This window comes from Coloeus monedula (assembly GCF_965178545.1).
Source record: "Coloeus monedula genome assembly, chromosome: Z".
In the NCBI taxonomy this organism is placed as follows: Eukaryota; Metazoa; Chordata; class Aves; order Passeriformes; family Corvidae; genus Coloeus; species Coloeus monedula.
Genome location: NC_138822.1, coordinates 935,528 through 954,173, shown reverse-complemented (window position 1 = coordinate 954,173; position 18,646 = coordinate 935,528). Strand labels below are relative to the sequence as shown.

At 39.9% G+C, this 18,646-nt stretch overlaps 1 protein-coding gene across 26 annotated transcripts in view; it reads left to right on the top strand.

Annotated features, from left to right (window-relative positions):
* Positions 1-18,646, top strand: part of SSBP2 (single stranded DNA binding protein 2) — a 122,706-nt gene that overhangs the window by 91,371 nt on the left and 12,689 nt on the right. For 12 of the 26 annotated variants that reach the window (XM_082301046.1, XM_082301045.1, XM_082301040.1 and 9 more), the window contains 4 exons: positions 10,972-11,031; positions 12,692-12,758; positions 12,967-13,037; positions 15,124-15,191. In XM_082301046.1, coding sequence (XP_082157172.1) covers positions 10,972-11,031; positions 12,692-12,758; positions 12,967-13,037; positions 15,124-15,191 — 266 coding nt within the window. Of the gene's footprint in view, positions 1-10,971; positions 11,032-12,691; positions 12,759-12,966; positions 13,038-15,099; positions 15,192-18,646 lie in introns of all 26 variants that reach the window. The other 14 variants (XM_082301052.1, XM_082301048.1, XM_082301032.1 and 11 more) reach the window with 6 other exon arrangements.

Here is an 18,646-nt window from a genome sequence, read left to right as displayed (position 1 = left end):
TGAAAAGGAAGATTTTTCAAGTGGTTATTAATTCTTGCCATAGTTGTGTGCTTAAGAATACATGTAATTTTGTAAATCAGGTGTGGTAGTGGGTGCATTGATGTGGCTGGGAGCAATCCCAGCAAGGGGAGCTAAGCCAAAATCCAGTGGGTTCCATCCCAGTGAGAGCTGAGGTGTGTGAGGCTGTGAGTGCAGACAGCCCTGGTGCTGCAGTGGGTGTTGTCAGGCAGCACTTGGTGCCAGGCTCTGAAACCTTCATCAGAGCTGAGTCTCACCAAGGTCAATTCGCCCGAGGACAAGAAAATGTGTTGGCAGACAGAGCCTGTGTGTGTGGAACTTGAAAATGGAGGGGCATCATCTGCTGCTGTGAAACACAGGTGAAATCACAGGCAGGAAAGCGAAACTCGTGGTGAAAACCTCCTCCTTCCTCCACGGGTACTGCTGTTGTGGTAGACCTTTATGTGGACGGGCTGTTTCTCCCTCCTCTTCTGCAATTCCTCTGATCCCACAGTAAAACAGACCACAGAGAACAGGTTCATCTGTCTCGGTCTGAGAGCTGGCAATTCTCAGTCTTCTCCCTCAGCAGTTTGGAGCTGAGACCTGCCCCTCACTCCCAGATTATGACAGCAGACAGTTTGTTCTCCAGAGTCAGACAGCATGGGCAGAGCAGGAGAGAGGTGCTTGTGTCTATATTTAGTGCACTGAGACTTTGGTCCACAAAAGCCTCGTAACATTTTAATTCCTTTAGCCCAGAATTTATCTGGAAGGTCACCCTGGAGTGATAAGGGTGCCTGTTGTTGCTTTCAGGAGTTGTTTGTGTTGGGCTAAGCTGAAGCTGCTGACAGCCAGTACCTACCAGCTCTGCTTGCAGAGCTCAGGGGTCATAGATGATTTAAAGTAATTTCTTCCTTCTTGGTTTTGCACTTTTTGTTTTGGGTGGGCACTGAGCACTAACAGGGACATGAGCAAAGTGGGGTCATTGCTGCTGCAGTGGGTTCTTATCAGAGCAGGGCAATGTCACAGACCAGGGGGGAAAATGTGCTGGGAGTGAAGAAACACCAACAGGCTTCCCTTTTGGTTGGCACTGCTGACCTCTAACATGATTTTTGAGACATTTATTTTTTATAAAAGAAAATAAATATATTTTATTTTAATAAATAATGCAGTCTGCTAGTATAGCACATGGAGGTAAAGAAATACAGGAAAATTATTGCTTCTGAGACAGTGTGTGGTAAAACTCTTCTCTTTGTAAAATGAGGTTTTCTCATACAGGGAGACCACTAGCACTGATACTAATTAGCAACCTGTGGCATTTCATGCCTGGTCCACAGAGCTGGAGTTTCTGAAGCCAGCGGCTGAATTTGTCTTGTTTCTCTCTGTAGTTGTACTTTAATACTTCAGTTCAGGTGAGGGATGATGGTCACTGCAGTGCTGACAGTCCAGACCTAAGGCACAGTGCAGGGAAGGTGGTGGAGTTGTACACAGCTATTGTTGTCAAAAAAATGAGGTTTTGGGGTTTTGTTTGTTTGTGGTTTTTTGGTTTTTTTAAAGAGAATTTGTTTGCAGTGTCAAAAGTGAAATTCGAAAAGTCTGTGTTTATGTGGAGTTAGGATGTGCCTCAGTTTCCTCCGCTGGTGTGTTTGTGTTTTAATGTAACTTTTAAGTTCATAGGCACATACTTTTTGTCCTCATCTTCTCTCAGTCTAAGCAGCAGTGGGACTCTGGAAATAACTCTGTGTGATACAGAAACTGAACGTGCTCTTGGTTCATGACCAGCAACACTTGAATGTGTGGGGCACAATAGTTCTGCCATAAAAGACTCCTTAACTCCAAATAGTAGAACCCAAGCAGCTGCTTTGGGCAAAGAAGCAATGAAACCGTATTAGATGGCATAGAGGTGACAGGATTTTATACATATCTGCAATGCCCAACCAACCCCAGCCTGAGTCTGGAAATACATCATCCTTTTCCAGTTTTCCCATATAGAACATCCTGGACATGGAGCTAAGGTGTGAGGAAGGCACTTAGCTACTGTGATAATAAAATAAAGTCATTTGGGACGTTTTCTGTGTCATTTGTAGACATTTTTAATCCATGTTAGTTTCTTCATATGGCCCGTCATGGGTATCAGCATGACCTGCCCTTTGTCTCTGGTTCTGGAGCCCTGTCTGACCCTGATACAGTAACTGAGCAACTGAAAGACTAAGTAAGGACATAATAAATAATTACCATTGTGTCTCATGTTAGTGGATGTATATAATGTCAGCAGCCACAACTTAACACAAGGCTCTTAGAAACTCTTTTTAAAGTGAGTTTAATCTTCCACTTGTGGTCAAAGAGGTTCAGGTTGTAGAATTCAGAGACTTACAGGTTTCCACATCCAGTCTTGCAGGTGCAACTGCTGCTCTTCAGGTACTGAGGTCCATTTCCATCCCTCTCTTCAGCGGTGTTTTAAGGCAGCTAAACAATTTGAGATGTTACGTTTGTATTTTTGCAGACCATTTATTTGATCCTTGTGGACAATGTTGGTGTTAGTAAGCAAATGAGCCTCAGAGCCCAGAGGGAAGTTTTGGAGCGTGTGTTCATTGAGGTGCTTGGAGTTTTTAAACAGCATGTAAACTATTGATTTCACAGGATTTTATTTGCCTTTTAGTTAAATTTCCAGTTTTAGTTCTCCTAAATGCAGAGTTTAAAACAGAGCAGCATGCAGGGGTTTGGAAGGGACCATAGAGCCCCTCTTGTTCCACCCCCAGCCATAGGCAGGGGCACCTTCCACTGGTTCTCCAAGTTACTGACACCCAGAGTCTGCCTTGGCTGCTGCCTTTTGCACTACAATTAGGAGAAATGCTTAAATGTATGTTTCATTAAACCCCAGTTGTCCTCAGCTCCTCTATTCCGTGGCTGACCAAAGGTTTGGCTGTGGGAGGAATGTGACTGGATTTAGAGGCACTCACCTGGGAGACCCTGCTGAGAGCTGTAGGGGAAGCAAGTTGTTTTATAATTGACAGTTCACTTGTTTAATTTGGTAATTTTGTTAAAAGTCAAATTCTAGCACTTGTCTGTACCTTTTCACACATAAGTGAAGCGCCCTTTCTTTTAAACGCATTACTTTTTTCAGCACATTTGTTAAAATCTCTTCAAGTTCAACTTAACCACTAAACATTATTTCTGTGTTTTCTAAAGGGTTTTTCAAGTGGTTGGCTTCGTTCACCAACTTCAGATCACCAGATAAACTTGGAATGGCATGGGAGAGAAGTGTCGACACCATGTTTGAAATACAAATGTTACATATTCCTCTTATATAAAGGGGGAAAAAAAAACCCCAGCCCTAACCAGCCCTGCAAAGTACCGTGAGCCTGCCTTGCCATCTAGTGGCAGCTGCCTGTGCTTGTTTTAGCTCAATCCATATTATTCTAAAGAATTATTTTTAGCCTTGTTTGCCACAGTAGAGCTGGCCTAATGCTTCAGGAGAGCATCATTACAGTAAGCCACATGAGCAGAAAGGACTTTATTTTCCTACCTAGCATTACTCTTTGGGATAAAAAAAATATATATATATTTCAAATATATATATATATTTCAAATAGTAATGCTAGACAGGACAATAAATATGTATGTATATATAAACATGTATGTATATATAAACATTTCACTTTGTTATATATGAATATATAACAAATATATATCTACCATATGTAAATAAATATAAATCAAGGCTTAGCACTTACTTAAGGGAGAATAAGCAAAGTCAGCAAATTGAAAATTAGTAACATACATCTCTTGCATTTTAAAGTAGAAATGGTGAACTACTTGCACATAAAAAGAAAACGGATTTGTAAGGTGCAGTGTAAGGCTGTAAAATATCTCTGTAATGTACTATTTTAGTTCATACTTAATATTGACCATATTTACAGTAAAGTCATGGCATGACACATTGTTAAACAGTAGAGTTTGTATTCCAGACCCAATAAATGCAGCATTTGGTTAAAGCAGTTGAAGAAAGGAAGGTGAGGAGGGAGGAATCCCCCAGCACCCCTTTAAAGCCATTTTGGAGTGAATTGTCCACTGGGGGTTATTGTTTGTGCAGGGAATGAGGATTCCCCGTCCCAGCTGTGGAATGGCACAGCTGGAGCCAGAGGATGTGCTGTGGCTCAGCCTGGTCTGTGCAGAACCAGCACCTGTATCTCTGCCAGTCTAAAAATGGTTTGTTTCTTTTTGAAGCCATTTGAGCTCTCTCAGCTCTCCCCTTAATGCTCACACACTGTCCTGGTTTCCCAGGAGTGTTTATCTCCCCCGTTCCAGCAGCCACACCTCGTTATCCATCCCAGGATCCATCACCCGCCTCCCAGTGCTGAGCCTCCTCCTGTGTTCCCCATTTTTGCAGCATTAACTTTTCTGTCAAACGAAGATAGTTACAAACTGTAACAGAAGTGCAAAACTAGCTGGATTTGGCACATGTTCACACCCAGCCTCAATTCCAGTGCAGCAAATGGGGCAATTGCAGGTGAGAGAGTGAAAAGTTAAAGAGTTTGATACAGGGGAGTGCCAAAAGCTTCAAAACCATCCTGGACTATGAAAACATTGTGATGGAAGAATGAAACATCACCAGAGCTGCACGAGCAGCTTGTCAGCAAAGACAGCAGCTTTGGTAGGGCTTGAGAAGCTTCGAAAATAAGATTTTAAAGGGGATCTTTTTCCCTCTGACTTTATGTAATTAATGTTGGTAGGAAGAATTTTATTGTATTTTTGGAATCTTCATTGTTTGTAAATGCATCCACTGCAGCAGAGCAGTCTGGGAATATTCAATTTCTTAAAATTATAGGTCTAATTCTTTGCAGAATTGCGATATGTGCATTTTTGTCCTCAGCAGTATCACACTGCATTTTAAAATATTCCATTTTTTTAAATTATTATGACTTGTTGCACCGTGTGAGAGGGTATTATCATCTAGAAAGATCTGTAAGTAGCTTGTGCTTTTCTCTCTTTTTTAGTTCCTTTTCTCTAAATACCAGGAACAAAGTCAACTTTTAAAAGATAAAGTTATCCAGGATCTGTTGGCTTCAATAATTGCACCCTGCAGTTGTGGTGATGCTTTTACTGCTAGTAACTGTTGGAACAAATTAAAACTGCTCAGCTTGAGGAGTTAATCAGCTGTTCCAAAGAATCAGCTGTGTATCATAATCAGGTTTATCAAACAGAGGGAAGTGCTTTCTCAGGCTTTAGTCATCTGTCTGGATGATGTCTGAATTCTAGAAATGCAGGGGGTTTTATTTTGAGGGGTTTTTAAGGTAACACATCTCGGATGTTTTGGCTTGTCAGGTTTGAAAAACGCTGTTTTCCTTTCTATTTGCATTTAATAAAAATTAATTAAAAACTATTTACCTGGTTTAAAATCTGTGTAAGTAATACCTCTTTTAAAATTTGAATTTCTTTCAAAAATTCCTTCAAGTATGATGTGCAGAACTTAGCAACTTTCTCCCCCAGTTATGAAATCTTGAGCTTCAGATAATGATGTTCCCTACAAAGTGAGACAGATGCAATAACAGTGCAACTCCTAAAGATCATCTAAAAGCAGACTTTCAACATCAGCAAATGTTTAGTTGGGGAAAAAAAGGTTTTGTTTGGGGCTTTTCTGGTTGTTTTTGGTTGGTTGGTTGGTTTTTTTAAGCATGGCATTATTTCTTCATTTCTCTACACCAAACAAGGTGTTTGTTGCAGTAGTCTTTCAAATGGTGTTCCTTGACCAGGGATAAAACATCAAATTAATTTAAAAGCTGGTATAGCTGTAACTAGAATTTTAGATGTGGAAGGAGCTCTTCAATTTAGGGGAAAAAATTTTTTTGCTCTTTGTTCTGAATTAAATCACACCTCTTACTGTTGCTATTTATAAGTTGTCAGTCTGCTCTTAGAAAACCATAAATACAGGAATTATTTTTTTAGGGATGTTCTTCTGAAGCACAGAGAAGAACTTGTTCGTGGAACTGGGTTTGATCATCAGGAAAGGCCAACGTGGAGAGAAATTCTCTCTCAGTGCTGAGAATAACATGTTTTTATATAAAATAATATAGAAAAAAACCTGGTTTGGTTTGCCGTGGTAGAGACTGCAAGATGTGCAGTGTAGAACTCAAATTTCATCACTGAAATACTTCAGCAAAATACCATTTTGGGCTTAGTTCTGGTTAAAACTCAAATGTGCTAATGAAGAGTGTCCTGAACACTTGGGTGACTTTTTACTGCTGAAGGAGATGCCACAAAAATAAATCAGAGAGGAAACTAACAAATAAAAAGTAATGAAATGAAAAATTAATTGCAATGTTACTCATATAAATTCAATTCACACATATTTTATGGTTCCCTGTGGTCCTCTCAGGAGGGCGGCAAACCCCCTTTGGTTTGAGAACGGGAGATGTAGGTGTAAAACACCTCTGGAGCATTTCCTAAAACACAAGAGTCTTAAAGAGATATATCAAAATATTATTTACCTAATAGGAAAGTGAAATAAAAATGCCCAGAAGTATTATTTTTTATCATTTGGTACTAACACTAATAATCATAATAGCAAGTGATGCCAAACCTTTTAGCCGAGAGTAGGGTTTGAAAACAAAAAAGGTGAAGATTAATTGTATTTTCAGACACAGAATGTGTAACTTGGCAACTGATTTTTAAACAGAGGAGAACAAAGATTTTTAGTTTGTTTCACTTGTTATCATTTAGAACTTTTAAATGGATAGATGGAGAGATTGGGTCATTTTCAGAATTCCTAGAGGGAATGTGGCCTTGTCTCTGGCAGCTTGACCTGTTCTCCAGTACCTGCACCTGAAGTAGCAGCACAATTAATTTAAGATCACTTGTTGCAGTGTGTACAAATAAGGTCTGTGGTTCCATGTTCAGCTTCTAGGCATAAGTTGTGTTTATGTTTGTGCTGTTGGTGACTAAGTTATAAAACAAATTATTGCCATTTCGGTCCTTCTCCACACCAAGTGTGAAGCTGTGTCTCACCATGTGTTTTTTAATTTGTGGTCAATATATTTACAGTCAATTAAGTCTCAATAGGAATTGAAATACTCAGGGTTATTTCTCTGGCTGTGGGTTATTGTAAATGTTGCAAATTTATGTGAGACAAAATGTGATTGATAAATGTAGAGATATGAGGAAAAACAGGATAAAAATGTCAGTGCAAAAAGCCTGTATCTGGAAGGAAGTAAATTACACTCCCAGCATTGAGAAGGGAAGTCAATTTAAAGAAACCATAGATTTATTGGAGGCTGTCATGCTTAGTAGAACACCACCTTCTGAATTCCTCATTTCACCATTATTATTAGAAGTGAAGACTAATCCACATCATGGTGTAGAGTCTCCTGAACAACTGAAAAAGAGTAAGAACTGTGTGACTGGCAGAGAAACATCCCAACCTCTGTGTCTCTATGACATCAGATTCCTGGTGCATACTTTTTGTAAAATCACATTTTCTGGCACCAAAATGTGTGCAGTGAGGCCATTGTCCTTCAACATTGCTCTCTCAAAGACTTCCCCACTGAGAAACTTACTTTCCGTTGTGTTGAGAACCAAGAAAAACAGGATTTTACTGGACTTTGATGTTGCACAGCACACAGACCTCTCAGACTTGCATTAAACACACAGGTTATGAGATACCCTTTGCTCTCCCTGTACACAGCTAGATTATTCTTGAGCAGGGAGATAACAAAAAAGTGCTACAACTTCTGGCACCCTCGTTCAAGTTCCTGAACTTGTCCTCCTTTAAAGTACTTCTAACAATTCAACATGAAATGTTGCTGTAAGAGTAGGGACCTTATTAAATTTAACATTTTACATCTTGATTATATTTTGTATTGTCACTATTATTCTAGTATTTTAATACTTTCCTTCTTTTAGGTTTTTGGGATTTTTTTTTAAACTTTCACTGTAAATTGATAAATGCAAATATTCTGCAGTGACTACACAAAAAGTTTTTCCTTTCTGGCTTCGTTTTCACCCAGTTTAGTAGAAGGTTCTTTTTGTTCTTATCTACAGGATAGCAGCCTTCAGGATACTTTTTGTGATGCCAAATTAGTGGATTTCATACCTGTGTGTAGGAATATGTTGGTGTCAACATGCTGGTGGCATCTCCATCTCAGCCGTGGCTTAGAACTGTCTTGCTTGCCTGTTTCTTTGTTTTATTCATTTTTGGGGAGTTTTTTGGTTGCTCGGTTGCTTTTAGCTGGGATTTGGTTTGAGTTGGGATTCCCCCCCTTTTTTGTGGTGGCTTGTTTGGTTTTGTCTTGTTTTTTGTTTTTAATTCTGAGAGATTTTGGAGGCGGTTTGATTTTGTTTGTGTGGATTGGGGTTTTTTTATTAGGTTGGGACTTTTGTGTGTCCTTTGGTTTGTTTTTTTGTTTTGTTTTGTTTTGTTTGGGTGGTTGCTTGGTTTTTGCTGGGTTTTTTGTTTGTTTGTTTTACAGTGGGTTTTTTCCTGCTTCTCCTAACACCTTATTGTGTCTGCCAGTTCTTGAACTCCATTGGAGAAGTTGATTTTAGCCCCTCTGTCTTCTTCCTATCTGACAGCTAAAGTTGCCTGCTGCATTATTGAATATTTTTCCAGCTTAACTGAAAGACAAATAAGAAAAAATTTCTTCCTGAAAATTCAGTGCGAGCATCCATTTAAGGTGCATTTAAAATGCTGAATTTTGAGTTGACACAAGGCTGAGGCAACAGGCAGAAATGTCCAAGTCTTCATCATGAAAACACTATATTTTTACCTTCAGAAACAAGATCTGAGTGACCAGTTCAAGGTCTGTGGGCACTGGTTTTGATTTGGCACCAGTATTTTGAGCCCATTAAGTTTGGGGGTGTTTGTGCTACAAGAGAAGGGGAAGAAGTTCCCAAGAAGTCAGGGAGAGAGGGATGCCTGATGTAAGAAATGGAAGCCCACAGTGGTTCCTCCCTAAGCCATGGACATTTCAACAACTCCTAACAAAAAAATGAGTAGAAAATGAAAGTAAAACTAGTTCAGAGACTAAATGTCAGGTGTTCCTGTAAGTGACAAGGCAAGTGGTGAATCAACACATGGCACAAAGTTTCTGCTGCTTGAGTTCGTGTCTTTCAGAATCTGGTGCTCAATAATGTGTGTGAGGACTTTAAAACTGCTGCCACTGTAGAGAAAAACTGAGAGTATTTAACATATTTTCAGTAAAATGTTGGGCAGAATTTCTTTGTTGTCTTGAGATACCTAGGTGGAACCTTTTTGTGGACAAACACAATATTGGTAGTGGAGATGGAGAAGTTCAGTCACTGACACAAAAAATGAGAATATTTAAGTTTTTAATGGTAAAATTTTTGTGGTAAACCAAACCATAGGAACTACTTGAAATCTGCTTGTCACTGATTGCAGTTCCACCTGAATTTAAGTGGAATACATAGATACATGAATATTTACAATATATAAGCCTTGTAAGCTTGGAAGGAGGAGGTTTTTATGACTATTTTTTATTACTATTACACAGTATTAGTAGGGTGGTTCTGCTCTTGAGACATGGCTGAATTGAGAGACACTTCAGATTTCTCTTCTGTGAGTTGCACAGCTGTAAATAAAGTTGAGTTTCGTTTGCTGGAGGAGACGAGTCAAACCCAGGGTCCTCACTGGAGTGGCTGCACTCAGTTGACCTTTGTGGAAATGGTTGAAATTCTAATTTCCTGACACTCCTACTGTTTCACGAGGGCCTCGACACAAGCACAGCCCTTTCTCTTCCTTATCAGAGGTTCTCACCATCAGACAGTGCACAAAGGAGCCTCCCTCTTCTACAGCACATCATTGCAAGTATCTTTTTATTAATCTTTTCACAATTGTTATTGAACTTTCTTCTCCAGTTTGTAAACCCTCTGTACTTTAAATTGCTTTCTAGCACTACTTTGAGTATGTGTTTATGTAGGTTACTTTATTTCAGCTTTCATCTGATTCCAGGATGTGAAAGGTTTCATTAATTTATTGATGTAAGATCATAGGAAAAATTCCAGTAGTAATCATTGGTAAAATAATTGCAGTTTCTCTGCAAGCTATTGCTACTCTAAATCAGTCTTTTTTGTCTCTGTGCTCAGTCAAAGCAAACTTTTATCTCTTCATTTTCTTCTGGAGCTGTAGGTACTCCTGCTTGCCAAAGCCATCCTCTTCATCTTCTGTTTAGTCAGATGTTTGTGCCTTTTTCCTGTAGATTTGCCACTCATCTTTTTAGATTTCTAGGTTATTGCCATGCTTCGGGGTGGGATCAGTAGAGAAGTTAAATGTTTTTGCTGTCAGTACCACTCATTTATCTGGGGGACTGGGCTTGTTTGTGGGCTGTGAGGCAGCTCAGGAGTAGCCAAGAGCCCCCAGAACCTCACACAGTGTGGATGCTGTGACAGATTTGTGTATAAATTTAGGTGTGAGAGAGGAGATCCAGAGTGTGAGCAGGGAGGGATGACAGGAGTGCAGCACTGAATTGACATGGCGACTGAAGCCAGCAAAATTCAAAATATTTGCATCATGAACTGGGAATCTGTGACCCCACCAGTTAAATTTTGTGTTGCTTTTTACTGTATTATGAAAAAGTGAATGAGAAGTATTCATGAATTATTTTGCCCTTCCTTACCTCTAAACTCTCCCAAGAACACTTTTGTTTCCTATTCCAAAGTTCCCATCTTTTCCCTTTCTGCAGTGGAAAGTACAGATGTCTGATTATGGCTTATTCTTCACTATTAATGCGTTGTTTATATTCTGCACTTACAGCTGCTGAAACAAAGTGTTAAATAATTTGTCCTGATAGATGGATTGGCTGAGAAAGTCTAAGTTTATGTAAGACTTCTAAACATTGTGGAACAATGTCCTGAGCTCTCCACAGGAGTGTTTAGGCTGGGTGGGTGTGAACATGGCAGTGACACAGGGTGGCTTTTACAAGATGAGTGGAATTAATCAGCAGTGTTTCTCTTTTTTCCCTGCAGCCTTTCATGTCCCCTCGGTACCCTGGAGGTCCAAGGCCACCTCTCAGAATACCTAACCAGGTAAGGCTTTACCCCTGATGCTCTGCAGGGCCCAGGGTGGGGGTTCCCTCCCTGTGTTACTCAGTTCTGTGTAAACTCATCTGCCCATCTCTGTTGGACATACAGATTATATTTATTTCACAGTAAATATGGGGATTATTGGTGAGAAACAGATCTCAATGAGTGCTCTGTGGCTCCTACAGACACTCTGAGGACTTTGTAAAGGCTTTGAATTCCCAATTGTGTCTCATCTCCATCGGAGGATGTGCAGTGCCAGTGAGACACGGATGAGTAATGAGCTGCTGGTCGTCAGCAGGGACCTTTTTTGGCCCATCTGTGAGAAGAGGGTTCTGGTGTTTTTAAGTTCTCCATAGTGCAGATAGAGGAGGAGAAAGAGTCAGCAGATGAAAAGTTAAAGACTAGCAGACAAAAAACCATCAGTGGAGCTCTGAGAGGAAAACTAGGTCATTTACAATATTGGGAAAGGTTGAAAGGATAAATGGAAGAGGTGGTTTGGTCCAGCTTTGGCTTCCAGGACTGCCTTTCTATTGTCACACTATTCCCCAGGCTCATTTCTGGCTATTTTTTTATATCTGTGTAACACAGTTTCATATTTTGACACTGTATCACCAGAAGATATGAAATCTAAATTTCAGTGAGCTGGATGTATCAGGTGGCAAGACTTCTCCAGGTGTTGCTCTACCTGGTCATGTTTGGAATCACGTTAAGGTACCTGTACCAGGGCTACTTTCTCACCAGGGCAGGGGGTGACTTAAGTAACCTTGACTAGGTGATCATCTGTGCAGTGCCATTAGTTCTGCACTTCATATTTGATAATATGCAATTTGATAATATGAAGTTCTGCACTTCATATTTTACTGCTGTCACTCAGTGCGTTCCTGGTTTTTGGACTTCCCAATACTACCTTAGCCAGAGGTGTCTGAGCCCCAGAGCCAAGTGTTTGGGTTTCACACCCAGTGTGCCTGAGCAGGTTGAATCCTGGCAGGTGGGTGCTGGATGTGGTGGTTGGAAGCACTGCCAGCCTGCAGGTTTGGTCTCAGGAGTGGTTTTTTCTGCGCACTGTGGTATTTTCAGTCCAGTGTGGAAGCTAATCACATAATCCCAGCAAATTGCAGCTCTTGTTTCTTTCACATTGTGCCACGTTCAGGAATTGCTGCTTTAACAGCACCGTCAGTACTCAAGTTACAGCATGGATGGGCAGTGTGTGGAAGCAATAAACTCCTGTCGTGCAGCTTTAAGGCCCAAATTTTGGATGGTAGTTTGGTCCTGGCATAATGGAAGATGTCCCTGCCCATGGCAGAGGGATGGAATGAGCTGAACTTTAAGGTCCCTTCCAACCCAAACCATTCTGAGATTCTGCTCACTCAGGATACATTTTCACTGAAAATGTGGTGGTGCTTTGAAATGCAAAGTAGCACGTTGTGGATCAGCTGCAAAGATCCATTCATAAAAACATTTTTCTATTTGACCCAGCTACAGGTAAAACCATGTTAAAATGAGCTTTAAACCTAATTCAGTAAACTCAGAGGGCAGATTAATGTGGGGATTTAAAGGCACATTAACTCTTGACTCAGAGGAAACATCCAGGAATTAGGAATGAAATATGTGTGTTGTGTCTTTAACATGAATTTCAAGGCATTCTGTGTTTTCCCTGCCTCAGGCCCTTGGAGGTGTCCCGGGGAGTCAGCCCCTCCTGCCCAGCGGGATGGACCCCACACGGCAGCAGGGTGAGTGCGGGACCTCTCCACAGCACTGTCCTCACAAACTGGCACCTTTCTTCCTGAGCTCCAAACCTTTCCACAGATCCTTAAGCTTTTCTGTTAATTAGAAAGGGATGAGTCATTAAAAGTAGCTGCAGAAGGTGCTTGCGTCTTGCATAATTAAATCAGTTGTGCATTGCGTACGTAAATAATGTCTTTTATGTTTTATTCGCAGGTCATCCAAACATGGGTGGGCCAATGCAGAGGATGACTCCTCCAAGGGGAATGGTGCCATTAGGACCACAGGTATTTTCCACAGATGGGTTATTCTTAGTGACAGGCCTAGACTTAGTCTATATTCTCTGTCTTTGCATAGCTTGAAGATGCCCAGGACTTGTTTTCATAATCCCTTTCCAAAACAAACTTCCTGTTTTACAAAAAAATCAGTTCTGAGTTGCAGCTGTACAAAACTGTAATGAAAATCTGTCATTTTCATTAATATTTGAAATTAAAGGAGGAATCCTTTCATTTGCTTTTTTAGAAAAGTGTATGTTGTAATCAAAGAGTGACATTGGCAAGGGAGACCAGGAGTGGGGTAGGTGTTTCCTCCTCCTCCTCCTCATTGATTAAGCTGTTTAGGAGGAAAAGATTAATACCTCTAACTTCACCAAAAATCCCTCTCCAAATTCTGTGAAGGTTTTCTTTCATTCACTGTTGATTTAAATTTTGGTGAGTGCAGGAGAGATTTTAGTGTGAAGTGAGACATCCACATTGCCATTTGTCTTGCTGTCCACCTTGAGCCTCTCTGTGGCTCTGTCCCAGCAGTGCTCCAAGGCAGGGCACAAACAGTCCTGATGCACCCCTGGCACACAAATCCAGGAGGCTGCTCTGTGTTTTGTCAGCACTGCCAGCCAGCAGCGTGGGTGGTGGTGTTTCACACTGGTTCTGCCAGTGTTTTGTTTCACAGTGTGCTTGTTGTGCCCACACTGTGCATTTTTGCTTCCCCATTTTAGATAATCTCTCTGGTGGCTTCTTGTTTGAATAACAACTGAATTCTAAATGATGGAATAGCTTTGCCTTTCAAGTCTGTTCACAACTCTCTGTACAATTTTGGGTCTTCTTCCTAGAAACCAGTTGTGCAGTTCTTCAAAACAGCTGCTGTGTGTGACCAACAGAACATTATTAAATATATTAGCTACTTTTTTCTGTAGCCCTGAAATGTATTTACCCTTTTTGGGAGTAGAAAAGAAGCTCTGCTGTGCTGCCATATGACATTGAGCTGATCCTTCATGCAGCACCATTAGTCACACAGCAGGCAAATCTCATGCCACTTTTTATGAGGATAATTTTTCCATTTTTGCTGTCATTTAAGATGCAGTGTTTTTGTAAGCTTCTTCTTTCTTGTGCTCAGCATCCTAACCAACACAAAATTTAAGTCCACGAAACTTAAGTTCACAAATGACTCCATAACTGAATCACTATCTACCTGGGCCACCAGGCTCTGCAGAGAGCATCACTGCTCTGAGAGAACATCTGTATGGGTGGCCCTAATGGCAGTGCTGTTATTTGAGGGCAAAGTAGTACATCTGTTTAGGATTAGCAGTAATTACAGTCAGAAGTTAGATTGTCAGGTGAGACAGATTGTTCTGCTTGTATTCCACTGAAAAAAAATAGGTGTAATTTGGTTTTTTGTGTAAGTAGTGCAGTCAAACTTTGGTCATAATATCAGGAGATAAATTCAGATTTCATGGGCCTTGGGAAATTAATTTGTTAGCATTGCTATGACGTTAATTGCCATATTAAATGCTCTCCATTTTGATTATCACAGATCTGGGATACTGGAAGGTGTCCCTGCCCAGGGCTAGGGGGTGACACTGGATGGGCTTTAAAGCTGCATCCTGGGATTCTGTAATTTATTAGAATTGAATAACGGAAAGAGAAATATAACGGTACATTAGAAAAGTTGTATCATATGGTTTAATTTTATGCAAACACAATGAAATCTAATTAGAAATAATACAGTTTGATATCTCAGAATCTTAGTCAGGGTTTCTGACTTTTGAATAGCCTTGGTTTAAAAGTTCAATTCATTATAAAAACTGACCCTTGCTGGCCATAAACTTGAGCTCAATACATGTAAATTGTATAATTCCTCCTGAAACCATTTTAACCATTCTTAGCCAATTTCTGTTGTTTGTAGTTGTTTCTCCTTGGGGTTAATCATCTCGTTTTTTTAAGTCACCAGTCAGGGAATCCTGAAAGCATGAATGGCATGGCCTGTCCTGGCAGCAGTTGCACAGGGATGTCATTAACCTGCTGTCCTTTCTTTCCCCCTCCTCTTTGGTTTTGTTTTTTTGTTTTGTGGTAGTCTGACCCTTGGTTGTCGTTGCAGAACTATGGAGGTGCCATGAGACCCCCTCTGAACGCTTTAGGTGGCCCGGGGATGCCTGGGATGAACATGTAAGCACAACATAAATCCTACTGTACTTAGAAAATTACTGCATTGCAGAAGGAACACTTGGGATGGATAAGGCAGGGCGAACATGCTTTGATGACCAATAAATGCAGTTTTAAGCAGTGAACCCACAGTCCTACAGGAGCCTTGGCTGTCCTAACAAGTCTATACAAATACTCAGTTTCTTTCACAGATCAAATACTGGGGAATATTTTGTCTATGTAATCACTGATATATCCTTGTATGCATTTTAAAAAATGACACTATTTATATTTCTACTTACTAAATATCTTGTGAGGAATGGTTCTTCTCTGCAAAATAAATCAGTACTTAATTGAAGCAAAATAGCCTTTGTCTGGAACTATTTATAAGAAAAAGAAGGACACATTTGCTTTGAAAGTCTTCCTCAATTGCAGTTTTTATTTCCTTAACTACATTTATTTCCAGTCTAAACAGATAGATGAGCTTTACAGATATGAGAGTATTTTTGTCAGTGTTTCTGTGTATTTGTGGGTCTGGATCATCATCTGGTAAAACTGGATATAATCTGAGTTGAGATCTATTTCAGGCATGGATTTAGCCATGGCAGGGTGTTGTGCCTTGTATCCCTGAAGACAACCCCCCTTTTAAGTGTGTAGAAATACTTCAGATGTAACATTAAGAAAAGAGTAAAGATTTCTATATGCTTTTCTCATTATATCATACCCGTTTTTATAGAAAATGCAAATAAGAAATGTTAATTTTCATTGCAAGTAAAAAGTTTCCACCCTGAAAAGTTCAAAGAGGTACAGAAATAGATAATGTGATTTAAGAAATCCACCATACCTCTAATATATTTGGATTTCCAGACATACACTGAATTCTTGAAGCACATAAATTAAAATCTGAAGTTGTGTGTTGCCCTATCATAGACATCACATATGGGGATTCAAGACAATTGTAGGAACCATCCTGAGGGTAGGCACTTACGTTTTTCAATTAAATTGATGTGGAAAAAATATTTAGGCGTTTGCAATTCAGTGTGAGTCAAGTATCAGGACTGTAGTGGCTTTCCTCAGCTCAAGACGGAATTATAAAGAAAAAGAAATCTACTTTCCAGAAGTAAAATTGAGGGACAGGTAAGATATTTTGAAAACTGACATAAATGAGAGTTTGCACAGGAAAAGTAAGAAAAGAGTTTCCTGTATGACAAAAAGATTTCCTGGCCTACCAGAAAGACAGAAGATGGATTGAAATACTAATATTGCTGCTTTTTATGAGCACATTTTATCAGAGGGGTTGCTCTGAGTTGGGATTCTTTTAATTGTGTTTTCTGGACATTAGAGTGTTTTCTTCCTGTAAATTTACTGCTGTCACTGGAATGTTAGTGAGGCCTTGTTTCTGTCCAGGATCAGACTCAGGGCTGGCCTGGGGGCAGTGGCAGAGGTTGGACCCAAATGTGCTCTCTGTGTTACCCCTCGTCCTTTACCTCAGTGCAGGAGGCAGCAGTGGGGTCATCTGGGGAAATCACGTTTCAGCTGTACATAAGGATGTCTTTCATACCTGAGTGTTTTCTTTACATGACTTTCTAGTGTTCTGTTCTTTTTTTCTTGGATTTTTGGCAGTGTTAAATACAAAAATGTGTGCTCCACAGAAACAGCTGCTGTTTGAAATCCAGCTTTTCCTCCTTGGAAGGTGTGAAAGGAAGCTGCTTTGGTTAAGGGCAGAGTATCTGCCAAATAAAATGTTACCATTTTTCTGGTTGAGAAAGTGTTCTTTATGGCCAGAAATGGCAGCCTGAGGACTCATAAGGCAGCATTTCAGTCTGTATAATCCACAAATGCAGCACTGCTGGGTAGCTCCTTGCTTTGTCATCAATAACACCATCAGCCTTCTGTTGGACACAGCTGATGCACAGCCCATGTTCTTCCACAGAAGAACTTCATTTTAGCTGTAGGTTTTTCAGTTGGAACTTGACGTAGCCATTTTTAGGAAGATTTCATGTCTCTGCCAGTTTTTGGAGCAAAAAGGCAGATTTCAGGGAGCAGTGTTACATTTCACTGGTGATTTTTAACACCCCGTGTGACCTGCAGTGCTGTCTCAGGCACTAAGAATATCTCAGTCATGCCTCAGAATTACAAAAAAAAAAAAAAAAAGGTGTGATTTTGTCTTTTAATTTCAATTCACAAACTTGAGTCTAGATGTTTCATTTCCTGGTGGAATATATTCATCTCTTGGGAAACTAAAATTTCAGACTTTTATTTTTTCAAGCCAGCTTTGACGTTAACAGGACAAACTCTAAAAAATTGGTGCAGGCCAGCTGAAATTGGTCATACTTGCAGATACTTCATTAATTATTTTGGAATCGGTACTTGTATGGTGTTTTATGGCCCTGTTGGTCCTTCCAATATAAAACATTTAGTGGAAGGCAAAAGACCTGCTTGGATTGAATTGGGAAAAAAAATGCAGTTTGTAGGTTTTTATGTGTGTTTTATAAGCATTTGGCTCCACAAAATCCATGCAGCTTTCCAGCAGATTCTTCTGCAGTGATTTCTAAGTCTATACTGAAAGCTTTCCAATAAATCTGAAAATTCCAACAGCTTTTTAGATGAAAGGTGAGTTGCCATGTCTCAGTGTAAATTTCTGAGTTTCCATATTCCTGTGGCTTAACCCAGTTATGTCTCTGAGCCAGTACATGTCACAGAAATGAGTGTGAGCATTTGGGGTGAAAACAGCCTTTAAGTGTTACAAATATTCCTGGTTTTTCTGAAAGAGAGGATCCAATAAACCAATGAAAGATAAAAACAACAGGAGAAAAAACCCAGTTAATATTTCACCATGTGATCATCAGCAGAGGAGAAATTGCTGAATATTTGACCTGAGGAGCATTTCCTTGCTCAGTCTTTCATTGAATGAGGCAGAAAAGACCATACAAACATTCTTGATTTCCAGCATTCCAACAATAATGGCAGTGGAAATAAGTAAATTTTCTCTTGATTTGTTTTTGAGAGAGTTCCTTTATAGTTTCATCAACAACATAATAAAAAAAAAAAAAAGATTCAATATTAAATCCCTCAGGCAATGTATGCACTTAATAGTTTTTATTTCTGCAAGACTTAGAAAACTTTCAGAAATCATTAATAAAGGGTGATTCTTTCTCTCTGTTTAAGTTTCTCTCCCATGCCTGGTGAGCTGCAGTGGTTAATGTTGCTTTTCTACAGCTAATGAGGCCAAAATGCCATTTTAAATGTGAAAGTTTTGTCATCTCTGCCTCTCCATTGTCACGGCCTTCAAAAAGTGATTCAGTCTCGTTTATAAACAACCAGGAGCTCTTAGTGCTCCCAGAAATAATTATGGGTTTGAGACATTGTGATGGTAAACACAGAGATTTTACCTCTGCTGTGTCTGAGTTCCCTCTGAATTGTTAAGAGAGGAAGCCTCATCCCCCAACTATTTTTCTGGGCTTAGCTGAGAGTGAGGA